This window comes from Chrysochloris asiatica, unplaced genomic scaffold (genome assembly GCF_000296735.1).
Source record: "Chrysochloris asiatica unplaced genomic scaffold, ChrAsi1.0 scaffold00009, whole genome shotgun sequence".
Classification (NCBI taxonomy): Eukaryota; Metazoa; Chordata; class Mammalia; order Afrosoricida; family Chrysochloridae; genus Chrysochloris; species Chrysochloris asiatica.
The window spans coordinates 16701845-16715198 of NW_006408527.1; the positions used below are offsets into that span (position 1 = coordinate 16701845).

At 40.4% G+C, this 13354-nt stretch overlaps 1 protein-coding gene across 1 annotated transcript; it reads left to right on the top strand.

Moving 5' to 3' along the window:
* The first annotated feature begins 7261 nt into the window (after positions 1–7261).
* On the top strand, positions 7262–12446 carry ELK4 (ELK4, ETS-domain protein (SRF accessory protein 1)). Its single transcript, XM_006834080.1, has 4 exons — positions 7262–7468; positions 9274–10140; positions 10888–11004; positions 12348–12446. Exons 1-4 carry the CDS (start codon positions 7262–7264, stop codon positions 12444–12446), a joined length of 1290 nt encoding a protein of 429 aa, XP_006834143.1.
* Positions 12447–13354: the final 908 nt, after the last annotated feature.

A 13354-nucleotide genomic window follows, 5' to 3' on the forward strand; every position in this document is an offset into this window, starting at 1 on the left:
GCCAGGTGGCATCATTAATGGCGTCAAGTGTGGCAGCGGTAGTGAGGTTGGCCCAGGATTGGGCATTGTTTCGTTCTTCTGTGCATGGGGTCGCTGAGTCGGTTCCGACTCGATATATATATATATATATATCACAGATACATGAATTTGAAAGAGAAAAAAACATTCTTTGATGGCTTGTAGTGGTGGGAGGAAAGGGAGAGTAGTTCACTGGTTAGAGGGTTGTTGTTGTTAAGTGCTATCAAGTTGGTTCCAACCCATAGCGAACCCTGCATGGGGTTTCGTAGTAGCAGCTGGGGAGCTTGAATTAGGGTGGTGGTGGTGGTTATGTGCCGTGGATTTGGTTCCGACTCGTAGGGATCCTGTACAGGATTTCAGAGGCTGTAAATTAGACACATGTTAACTTGGGTGACAGGTAGGGCAAATATACAAGAAGAGGGAGGCTGACAGAAGAATGATGAAGACAGGTGATGGGACAGGGAGGTATACAAGGGCTAAAGGGGATAGAAGAAAATATACATATACAACCTTTGAACAACAATGTTCTGCGGGTAGATACATGGACAGAGACACATGCTGAATGGGTATGGGAGGAAGAGTAGAATACGTATATATATGGAGTCCTGGTGTGGTGCTGTGGGTTAATGTACCAGACTGCAAAGCCGTTTGAACTGCACGGTCGGTGGTTCAAGCTCACCAGCTGCTCCTTGGAAACCCTATATAGGGTTTCTATGGGTCAGAACTGATTCAACGCACTTAACAACGAAAACATATATATGTATATCCTACAGATATACAAGAGTTTGAAAAAGGACATTGGTAAATGAATATTTACATTTCTTGTAAACACACTTATGAATGTGGTACAGCATACAGTGGGCAAAATGTTGAAAACTTCTTACGCATTAACACACATCTTAAAGGCAGTGAGTAGCTAGCTGAGCCTGGAGGCTCAGGACCATAGTCTCAGGGGACCACGTCGTCAACTGACATAATACAGCCCACAAAGACAGTCAGTGTTCTTTATCCTACTTTGGTGAGTAGCATCTGCGATATTAAACACTCATGAGTGGCCATCTAAAGTGCAGTTATTGATCACTCCATGTGCAGAAAAAAGAAGAGTGATGAAAATTGAAGTGGCTTGGAGTTAGCCTAAAGGACTAATGGAACATGTGAACATCAGGCTTCATGACTCTTTTTTTTTTTTTTATGTTTATTGTGAATTATGTGATAGTTTACATGGGAGAACATTAGTTTTACATTCATCCTATCGTATATCATTTCATTGCCATGGTTACAATCCCCTGGATGCATCATCAAACAACCAAAAGGTATACACTACAAGCCTGTACCCCCAGTCGTCAACACACAGCCCCTCTTCTTCTCTGTGTCTAAAGTCCCCAGCTGCTCCATCTCTCCACATCATCGTCTCTGCCTCCATCTTTGGCATCACTGTTTCTCTGGGTAGGGTCCCGCTCTCCGCTCTTCTTTCTCCCTTGATGGTCCCAGGGACCTCCGCTCCTAGACTGAAAAGTTAATCACTCCCCTCCTTGCAAGGTATGATCACTATGAATGATGTAATAGTCAGTCATTCAGAATCAAAACTGCAAAGGTGAGAAAGGATGAGAAGGTGGGTGGAACTAGGAGCCACAAGGAGGGAAGCAGGGTAACTACTATTCCATGGAGTAAATTGCAGTCATTGAGATAAAACAAAGTATATGATTTGTTGAATGTAAAACTGATCTTGTCTGTAAACCTTCACTAAATTCACAGTAAACAGTTAGAAAAAACAAAAAAAGATCTATAGCCTTGGAAACCCTTTATAGGATTGCTGTGAGTTAGAACTGACTCCACAGCATAGCAGCAGCAAACAGTAGCAGCAGCAGCATTGTATAAAGGTTCTGGTTTCTTTTGATTCTCACCAATACTTGTCATTGCCTAGCTTTTTCATTATGGCTGTCCTCATGGGTGTGAAGTGACATACATAGCATGTGGTTTTGATTTTTATTTCCATAATAACTAGTGGTTTTGACCATCTTTAAATGTCATTCATGTTTCAGTCTTTGGAGAAATGTCTTTACAAATCCTTTGTCGTTTAAAATTTTTTTTAAAAAATTGAGTTGTAAAATTTCTTTATATATTCTAACTATAAGCCCCTTATGAAATACATGATTTAAAAATACTTTCTCTCATCCTGTTAGGTGTTAGGCTGCTAACCATAAGGTTAGCGGTTCAAACCCACCAGTTGTTCCTTAGAAGAAAAGTAGAAAAGTGAGTAAATCTGCTCCCATATGGATCTGTAGTCTCATTCTGCTCCTGTAAAGATATATAGCCTCAGAAATCCTGTACAGGATCTCTTGTTAATCGGAACCGACTCCATGGCACATTCCCCCGGGAACTAGAATAGAATAGAGCAGTTCTATTCTGTTGTGTTGAAAACTATGAACTGGAATTACTCGGTGGCAGGGATTTTCTTCCATTCTGTAGATTTGTCTTTTCATTTGATGGTATTTAGCACAAAAATTTTTAATTGTTATGTACTGCAATTTATCTGTGTTTGTAGTATTGTTAAGTGCTATGGAGTCATTGTGACTGATAGCGAGCTGGTGGGTTTGAACTGCCAACCTTATGATCATCAGTCCAGTGCTGATCTTACAGCACCACACCGGGACTCCTTTGTAGTATTAGGTCTAATGAAATGTATTAAATTTGTTTTCAAGCCCCCCCCCCTTTTTTTTTTTTTTTTTGGTTCATTGAGCCATCATTCCTAGATAAAGACAGTAAGGGTCTTTTTGTTGTGTTTTTATTGTTGCTGTTTTTTGTGAAGGTATAGAAGCTTCTTGGGAAATCTTGTTGGTTTTTGGCCAAACTGTCCTAAAGAATTCTTCATAATATATAATGTGTTTTGAAGTTTTGCAAGGAGACTAATTCAATGAGAGCATTTCTTTGCTGATCCACTGCCTCAACTGGTGCACTGACTCCTGACTTCCCAACATGCTTAGGGTACAAAGACCAAGTCATTAGTAAAAATGGAGAATGACCCCATCATCTCACCCTCTCACCTGTACTGTGAATGTCCTGCTTGGTCCCTGCTGAGATCACCTGGTTGGTACTACTGCCTCTCCTGCATATTGGGAAGGGCTGCCCAGTCTTCCAGAGTCAGGGTGACCCAAGCACTGTGCCTCTCCCCATCCCCCAAGGTCCCCTCCTTCCTGCCATTACCCTCTTTTCAGGATGGGTAGCCCTGTAAAATATCCCCTTGGCGACCCCAAAGCACTTCTGGGGATGTTGTTGGGACAGAAGCCTCCCTGTCCAAGGACAGGAGGTCATGGTTGCTGTAGGGGTTTGACCCCTTGCCAGAGCATCCTTTGGCTTTCACTCAGCGGCCCTGTGCCCTTCCACTCCCACATCTCTAAGAGAATCCTCAATCTAGAGCTTCCTCCAAGGCCCTGAAGGCCAGGCCTCTGCCCTTGACCTTAAACTGCAGTTTCCTCTGACACCCACCCTGCTGATTCCCCCCCGCTTGTAATAACTCATGACTGGCATTGAAGAAGCTGACCAGCTGATGTGGGGTCCCCAAAACCTCAGGCACTCTGTGCTCCATCTCAGGGCTCCTTCTGACCATGGCCCAGACCTGCTACTAGCAGGACTGTGAGCTGAGGCCAGACAATGGAGTCCTACTTCCTCCCCAACCCACCCTGAGAGTGTCCCATTCAGAACATTGGCTGCCACTTCCCCAGCCTCAGCCCCCCCAGGAGCAGCCAGAAATCACCAGGCAGCACCCCACCCACATTAGCTGTACTTGAGCCTATCCTGGGTTCCATCCCGCACCCTGGTGGCTTGGGGAGACCATGCCTCCTTTCCTATCCCAGGCAGTAAAATACTATGCAGTAGAGCCTCCTTTCTATGTGCACAAAAGTTCACCACAAAAGTGCATAAAAGGGACCTCTGCTTTCATTACTGCTAGATGTGTGTCTTTAATGTGCAAAGATAGCAGTTTGAGGAAGAAGGTGTGTCTGACCCATACCGTGGTAATTTAATTTGCCTCATGCATGTGAAAGTTGGACAATGAGTAAAGAAGACACAATAATATTCTCCAACACCATTTGAATTATGATGTTGGAGAATATTATAAGTACTGTGGACTGCCACAAGAACAAACAGATTTGTCTTGGAAGAAGTACAGCCAGAATGTTCCTTGGAAGCCAGGATGGTGAGACTTCGCCTCTCATACTTCTGACATGTTACCAGGAAGACCAATCCCTGGAGAAGAACATCATGCTTGGTAAAGTGGTGGATCAACGAAAAAGAAGACCCTAATGAGATGGATTGACACAGTGGCAGCAGCAGTGGACTCAAACAGCAACAATTGTGAGGATGGCTCAGAATCGGGCAGTGTTTTTTGTTCTGTTGTGTGTAAGGTTACTGGAGTCAGAACTGACTTGATGGCATCCAGCAACAAACAACATTATTGTAATTGTGATCTGTGAGTGAGGAGGTGTAGTTCTTTTGGTTGTCACATTGGGTAGAGAAGGTGCTTTTGACATCTGGTTGAGTAAGTGACCAGGGATGCTTTTACACAATTACAATGCACACGACTGCCTCCCACAGCAAGCAGTTATTTGGCCCATATCATCAATAATGCCAAGGTTGAGAAACCATGGCTAAACAGGGATATCCTAAAACTTGAGTTATTGCAGGAGTTTTCTTCAGTTCATGTCTCGGAGTTCCAACTTTGCTAATGAAGTAAAAGGAACGATCCACATGGATAGAATCTTCGTGGAAAGAACAGTGACAGAACTTCTGAATAAAATCAGGGAACATTAGCCGAAATTCTTAGTGCTTGCCAGTTTGTATGTAAATTCCATTTATGATAATAGAAACTATTCGAAGGGGAATTACCAGTGAAGGAAAAGTAGTTACTCCTTACACCTTGGCCCCTAAGTAACCTTGAGACAGACTGACACACAAGCACATAAACTGGGTTGTTTTAGATAGATGCTGAAATATAATGATCTCCTCAAAGAACATGACAGTGAGTTTCTTGTGTGTGTGTTTGCTTTTTTTCCCAAGTTTTTATTGTGAACTGAGTGATAGTTTACATGGGAGAAAATCGGCTTTCAACTCATCATTTCATTGCAATGATTACAATCTCCGCCATGCATCATCATTCAATGTATTTGCTTCCATTCCCTCTGGTTTTTTTGTTTTGTTTTGTTTTGTTTGTTTGTTTGTTTGGTGGTGGGATATATACCACCAAATATGTATGTATATATAATATATATATATATATATATATATATATTAGGAGTATATATAATAATTTAAATACATATCGGGAATATGTAATAATTTAAACAACCAAAGGGCACATTCTGCAAGCCAGCCTCCTGGCCACTAGTACCCAGTCCCTCTCTTTCTATGAGTCCAGAGTCCTCAGCTGCTCCATCTCTCTCCATGTCCTCATGTCTGCCTCCACTCTGGTGTCAGTACTTCTCTGGATAGGGTCCTGTGTTTCGCTTGTGCTCTGCTCACTTGATGGTCCTAGGGTCTTCTGTTTCTAGACTGTAAGATTAACTATACCATTTTTGTTACAAAACTTCTACCTTTACAATTGTGACAGTAGCCAGTAGTCATGATAACAGTTACTATTGAATCACAAGAATCTTTTCCCCATCTCTTTTCACCAGGCCCGCCTAGCCTAGATGAAAACTATTCAGTTGGGGACTGTACCTTTCCCCTGCACATTTTTTTTTTTTTTTTTGAGATAATGCAATATTTTCTTTTATTTCAGAGTCAGTCACCAACTATTACAGAAGAAGGATTTATAAGTATAGTTTATATAGACTACTTAACTCTCCTTGGCTTTTTTTTTTTTTTTTAAGTTTTTATTGTGAATTATGTGGGTTTACATGGGAGAACATCAGTTTTACATTCATCCTATCGTATTTGTTTCATTGCAATGATCATAATCACCTCCATGCATCATCAAATAACCAAAGGATACACTCCACAGGCCCGCCTCCCTGGCCATCTGCACACAGTCCCTCTCCCTCCCTGAGTCTAGTGTCCCCAGCTGCTCCATCTGTCCACATCATCATCTGTGTCTCCATCCCTGGTGTCACTGCCTCTCTGGGTAGGGTCACGCTCTCCGCTCTTCTCACTTGACCCCCCCCTCCCCCACGCGCACACTTTTAAACAAAACTCCCTCATGGAAACTTGTAAGCCAGTCACTTCATGCCTTTATTGCCCCCTCAGTTTAGGTAGCTAATGTCTAAGTTGCCTGTCCCTATCTACCTTGTATACAGAGAGGATAGCATTAATACTTGAGGTGAAGATTCATTCCCTCTCAGTTGGTATTTTGAGCTACTACATCCATAAATAATAGGTCAAGTTCAACTTGAAGCAATTTACCTTTGTTTCCTTTATCCAAAAAAAAAAACCACAACAAAAAACAAACTTTTTTTTTTAAACTTCTTTAGTTAAGTTCTGATTATCAAGCCATCAAGGCTGGGTCAAATGGGTACTATCTGCAAGTTTGGGTGTTCTTGTGCATCTGCCCTCACTTCATTTCATCTGGATGCTTCTCTCTCAGCTCTAGCCCTCTGTGGCTATGTCATCCATGGGCTCAAGTGCTCCCAGTTCTCACCACACTTTGGACCAACCAGCCTTTCCTCTTCTTTCTCTCATCTCCTAGTCAACAGGAGTCTACAGAATATGGTTGAACTCAGCCCATTTCCTTCATTGGTGCCTCTCCCCTTCTTCCACTCACCAGTAGACCAATATAGTCAACAGCAAGCTTACATGCCTGCTCATGTGTTCCCTTTGGGTTTCAGTCTTGGAAGGGGGTATGACAATGAATTTTCATAAATAGTGATATTCTAATGATTGGAAATCATCAGTGTGCTCCTATAATTTACTTATAGAACCAACTTTGTTGTGGTTAGGTGTTGTCAAGTTGGTTCTGACTCATAGTAACCCTATACAGGGTTTCTGAGATTGTAAGTATTTGTGGGAGTAGAAAGCCTTATCTTTCTCCAGTAGAGTGGCTGGTGGACTTGAAATCTTAATCTTGTGGTTCTCAGTCCAGTGCTTATCTTAGGGAGCCACTGTGCTCACCAGTATGGATCTTATAGGATTGTTCTTGAGATGAAATGCAGTAATTAATTTAGAGCTCTTTAAACAATGCCTGATATGTAGTGTCAAGAAGTGTTCGCTGTTAATCTTATCGTGTACCTTGTTTCTCTTTCAGTTCATTGCTATGGACAGTGCTATCACCCTGTGGCAGTTCCTTCTTCAACTCCTCCAGGAGCCTCAGAACAAGCACATGATCTGCTGGACCTCTAATAATGGGGAGTTCAAGCTTCTGCAGGCAGAAGAGGTGGCTCGTCTTTGGGGGATTCGCAAAAGCAAGCCAAACATGAATTATGACAAACTTAGCCGAGCTCTCAGATACTATTATGTAAAGGTAATACACATCCCAGTACATAACTACACTGTATGTTGTTACTTAGGGCCCTCGAGCAGATTCTGATTCATAGTGACTCTGTATAGGATTTCCCAGGAGTCACTGGTTGAACCACCAGCCTTATGGTTAGCTGTCCAGTGCTTATCCTAGAGCATCACACCAGAACCCCTAGACCTCTATACTGTACTGATGTCGTTTTTAAGTACTGTAGGGTGGGTTCCGACGTATAGCAACCTTATACAAGATTTCTGAGGTTGTAAACCTTTGCAAGAGCAGAAAGCCATCTTTTTCTCTTGCCTATGCTGTTGTTGGTTTTTCAAGTGTCATCAAGTTGGTTCCGACTCATTGGGAAACTGGTATAGGGTTTCCAAGGAGTGGTTCGTGGGTTTGAAACACCAGCCTTGCAGTTAGCAGTCCAGTGTTTATCCTACAGTGCCATACCAGGACTCCAACATACTGTCTGTTGTTGTTGTTGTTGTTAAGTACCATAGAGTTTGTTCTGACTCACAGTGACCCTGTATAGGGTTTTCCAGGAGCATCAGTCCAGTGCTGATCCTACAGTGCCACACTCTAGAGACCCTTAAAAATCAAGAATTGTTCCTTCCCATCTCTTGAGGTCATAGGTACTAATCTTCTGGTTTATTGTAATCCATTTTATTTTTAGCTTTGGGAGTTGGAATTAGGATGAAAGGAGTGAATATTCTAGTTGCTGTATTTCTGCAAACTCCCATTAATGTATTTTTACACAAATGTGCATGTTACATGGGTTTTTGCAAACTGCACAACCTACTTGTGTATTAGCTTTCTATGAGTTCTGTGTTAGATGTATGTGTCTGTGCATTAACTTTGGATGTATTATTTGCAAAAAAAATACAGTACACACTTTTATTCCTAATTATAGTTACCTTTAAAAGACAAAGTGAGTATGGAGTTGGAATAAGATAAAAGAAAATTTGAGACTCTTGAGGATAAATAAATAATTATCCATGTGTTTATCATAATTTACTTTTAAGAATTGTCATATCAACACTTGTTCATAGAGGTTTACCTTATTTTTACTTTTTAGTGTAACTCAGGGAACACGTGTGGCACTGTGGGTTAATGTACCAGACTGCAAAGCCATTTGAATCATTCAAGCTCACCGTCTGCTCCTCCGAAACCCTGTGTGGGGTCGCTATGGGTCAGAACCGACTCGAAGGCATCTAACAACAACAAAAACATGGGACACAAATTTGTACCTTAAAAATAGTTAGCATATGAATTGATTTATTAGTTAAAATTGTACTTTTTGTTTAGTTTAAAATGATTTTTAATAACATTTTGGGCACTTAGGTTAAGTCATTGGTTTTAAGAGAACAGATACAGGATGAGAAGCTGAGATCTGAATTTCTTTAGCCTTTAAGTGGTTGATACTATCAGCTTTCTCTAGAGATAAATAGATAGGAGTTTCTGGAGGAAGTAGGAAATTTAGCAGAAGCAGTATCCTAAATTCCTCTTTATGTGTGTGTGCCTTGTATCTCTGGAAAAAAAGATTGCACTTCAGCAGTTTCTGACTTAACACAGATACTTGATTACAAGCGTTAAGCAATTAAAATGGTTCAGCTTCTATGTAGTAATAAATTTTAAATGTTCTTGCCTTAACTTCAGCTCTGTGTTTGGTAGGACTAGATAAATTTAGATGATTTTGAAGCCTTTATGTAAGCTATTTCTAGTTCTCAGCATCTCCTTTGGTGTCACCTTTTTTATATGTGGTGGGATGGAAGTTTATAACAAAGTTTAAGAATGCTTATTTTATTTGCCTGCAGAATATCATCAAAAAAGTGAATGGTCAGAAGTTTGTGTACAAATTTGTCTCTTACCCAGAGATTTTGAGCATGGATTCATTGGGCAAGATTGAGGGAGATTCTGAAATTTCAAGCTTCAGTGAAATCAGCAGCAGTTACAAAGATGTAGAGAACGGAGGGAAAGAGAAACCACCGCAGCCTGGTGCCAAGACCTCTAGCCGAAATGACTACATACACTCTGGCTTATATTCTTCATTTACACTTGACTCTTTGAACTCCAATAATAAGCTTTTCAAATCTAAAAAGGCTGAGAATCCTGCTGAGAAATTGGCAGAGAAAAAATCTTCTCAGGAGCCAACACAGTCTGTCATCAAATTTGTGACAACACCTTCCAAAAAACCACCACATGAACCTGCTGCTTCCACCATCTCAATTGGCCCAAGTATTTCTCCATCTTCAGAAGAAACTATCCAAGCATTGGAGACTTTGGTTTCTCCAAAACTACCTTCTCTGGAAGCCCCAGTTTCTGCATCACACCTAACTACCACCTTGAGCACCACTGCTTCTGTTTCGTCCTTGTCCCCAGCTCTGCAGGAACCTGCTAGAACACCTTCCCCGCCGTTGAGTTCTAACCCGGATATCGACACAGACATCGATTCAGTGGCTTCTCAGTCAATGGAACTTCCTGAAAACTTGTCACTGGAGCCTAAAGACCAGGATTCATTGTTGCCAGAAAAAGATAAAATAAACAATTCATCAAGATCTAAGAAACCCAAAGGATTAGAACTGACTCCCACTCTTGTGATCACAGGCAGTGATCCCAGCCCACTGGGCATATTAAGCCCATCTCTGCCTACAGCTTCTCTTACACCGGCACTTTTTTCACAGGTAACCCTTTCTTCTCAGTACCAGCTTTGTTCACTTTTCTAAGGCCTAATTTCTACCCTCAAATTTTCATTCTGTTGCTTAGTTTTGTCTTCAAGAGATTATGCTTGATCCCTTGAAAGAACCAAGTTTCTCAACTAGCACTGCCAAATTAAGTATTCTGTTAAAGTTTTTACCGTGCTACATGCTGGCTTTTCCACTTCCTCCTAAAGAAAACAAGTATCCTGTTCTTTGGCCTTATAAGACTAGATGGTATGTCTTATTTTAAAAAAACAAACAAAATAAAATAACAGTGATAATCTTAAACAATGGGTCCTGAGAACCTTAAGAAACATGATGATGAGTGTGATGTTAAGTAGCCAATTTATGCAGTAACATTAGGTATTTATTAACTTGCTCATCTCATATAACATTTTAATAGATAGATCACTCCCAGACCTTCTCATTATAAAAACCTGTATGTGACTCAGTTACCCATTATTCCTCTGTACCTTAATTCAGGTTTGTTCTCCTATTTGAGAAACACTCTATAAAAGCCGATCTAAATAATACTGTTTTTGACCTATATCTTTCTTAGGCTGTACAAACACTTTATGAGTTTTTCCTGATGATAATTTTTTTGGCTTGGAGATATTTTGGAGTGGACAATGAGAAATTTTTTAGGTTCAGGGCTATGTGTCTTGTACTATTTTAAGGCTAAAACAAAATCCTGATAAGTTACTTAATGGCATTTTGCTTTCTGTATTGCAGACGCCCATCTTACTGACTCCGAGCCCCTTGCTCTCCAGTATCCACTTCTGGAGTACCCTCAGCCCTGTGGCTCCCCTAAGTCCAGCCAGACTGCAAGGTGCTAACACACTTTTCCAGGTAAGTGACCCTGTTTCTTGTGGCACTGTAAGATACGCATAGGACCGCAAGGTTGTCTTGAACCATGAGGTCAGTGGTTCAAACTCACCAGCTACTCCTGAAAACCCCTATACAGGGTTGCTGTGAGTAGAAACTGACTGGATGGCACTCAACAACAGCGTGTGTTCACAGTAGTTTCTTGTCTTGTTTAATAGTACACACCTCTCATGTGGACCAAGAATTACTCAGTATTGTAGATTTTCAGCCCACCCCAATTTTTTATGTTATTTTAAACACTAGAAGTTTGTTCTTTTTAGAAAGTGTAGTTAAATATTTGTATATATTTAGGGAGAATCTTTCTGCACGTAGGTATCTCCTTTTTAATTGAGGACTTAAAAAAAAACATCTTGAGACTACTATGTCAGACACTCCCATTACCCATTCAGAATTGGTATTTGTCATTATTTTTAAAATTATTTTAGATATTTAAAAAAAAATACCATATTCTTTTTTCACCAGGGTGTTAGGAAGGGTCCATTATTTTGCGCCAAAGAATGCAGACTTTATAGTTTGTGGTTAATCCTGTCAGTTACTCAGGTGACTATCCTTCTTACACTTTGTCATTAACTTTTCATTTGTTCCTTGGAAATGGTCAAAGAAAAAAAGAAAAAGAAAATCTTTGTACTTCTGCATTTGTTTGCCAAAAACCCTAAGTTTTAGATGAGAAAGTGTGGAGAATTTTCCATATTTCATTTTTAGGTGTTTCTTTGCCCCTCACCAAACAGATTAATTGAGCTCTGTGGAGTGATCTTAAACAAAGACTTAGTGCTCATATAGCTTCATCCTCGGAATAGATACTGGGAACCCTTTTTTAGGGTGAGGATTCTGTAATGGATTGTGCCAATGTAGAGTTACTAGATAAGATGGGCATTTATTCCGAGACTTTTCTAGGATCCCTTCAGGGGGTCCATGATTTGCTTTATAATTGAATTGTGCAGTAAATGCATTGTGTGAGTTACTGAGTTTTCTGAAGTCTCATTTGAGGGAGGAGTTGTGATGTAAACCTGAATACCTTGGAATATAAAGGAAGGCATAATATAGGTTCATTCTTTGTTCCCATCCCATCAAGTTAGGATGGATGGTGTTAATAAACTTGTGGGACAAACTATTTTTTTCTTTTAGGTTTTTGTTAATGATATTCATCGTCTTCCTTGATAAGTAATTCCTGTACTGACTTTGAAAGGAGCAGGCCCTGTAAGCCACTGCAGAAGGCTGACATGTTCTGCCTCAGGAAATATAGTCGGGATAGAAAGTCGGGGTTGCATAAAAGATTATAATGTGTGTTCTTTGTTTTTTCCTCTCAGTTTCCTTCTGTACTGAACAGTCATGGGCCTTTCACTCTGTCTAACCTGGATGGACCTTCCACCCCTGGCCCATTTTCCCCAGACCTACAAAAAACATAACATATGCACTGTGGAGTGAGAGGACTGAGGAACAGAGATACACAAAAACATTCAAGTGAGCAATCGAAAATTCCAGACAGACAATGGACTGTTGTAATTTTTGCCATTCCCCCTTTGAACTGCTTTTTTAGGATTCCCTTTGACTAGGTCTTAAGCTGAACAGTGTATAAAAATGCCTTAATTGGAGTCCAAATTTCACCTCCCTCTCTCTTTTTGTGTTTACTTTTTGTTAATATTTTGAGCTTTGTATTATAGAAATTTTTGGTGGGGTTGTTGTGCCTTGCAAGAGCAGTTCAGGACAAAGTTATTCTGGCTATTTGGACTCTTTGGTCAGGAAGAAAAAGAAAAACTATGCTTAGAGTATAATTATTTTAAGAAACATTAGTTAAGTGAAATTGGCCATATCTTTAGAGCTTAAATATTGAGCTATTAATCCGTAAAGAAAAAGAATCAGTCTTCACTCAGAGTAAGACTGGAGCAGTACTGTTAGAGAGATTATTGTTTGATTTTTTCCTTTGCTGTGAACTGTGACATACGTAAACAGCTCTACAAAAACAAAAAAGCATCTTGTTTACATTTATTCGAGGTGGTTCTCTCAGCCATATGTGTGATCTTGTCTGAACCTGTCAACAAAGCATGGAGGAGTCTTCTGCAGCATAACTCTGCAGCATTGGAAGCTTTTTAAATTTGGGGGTTTAAAGCAGTCTTTGGAACATTCAGTGAGAGAATATGGGATCCCACCTCTAACATGGAAATGTCTGCTCTCTGGGTGGTGTGATTATATATCCTTGGAATAGGAGCATGGTGAATGCTGACTTTAAATGGACACTAGCCAGGGTTTTTGGAAAATTGAGGCGCCTTTGATTAAAAGATTCAATTAAATAACCTGAAACAACATGAAAGACTTT

Bases quoted from the DNA above. Each gene is read 5' to 3' on its own strand.
- ELK4 (XM_006834080.1), top strand. From the start codon at position 7,262: ATGGACAGTGCTATCACCCTGTGGCAGTTCCTTCTTCAACTCCTCCAG. The intron at 7,469-9,273 runs GTAATACACATC...ATTTGCCTGCAG, and splicing joins TCAGATACTATTATGTAAAG to AATATCATCAAAAAAGTGAA. The intron at 11,005-12,347 runs GTAAGTGACCCT...TTTTCCTCTCAG, and splicing joins GTGCTAACACACTTTTCCAG to TTTCCTTCTGTACTGAACAG.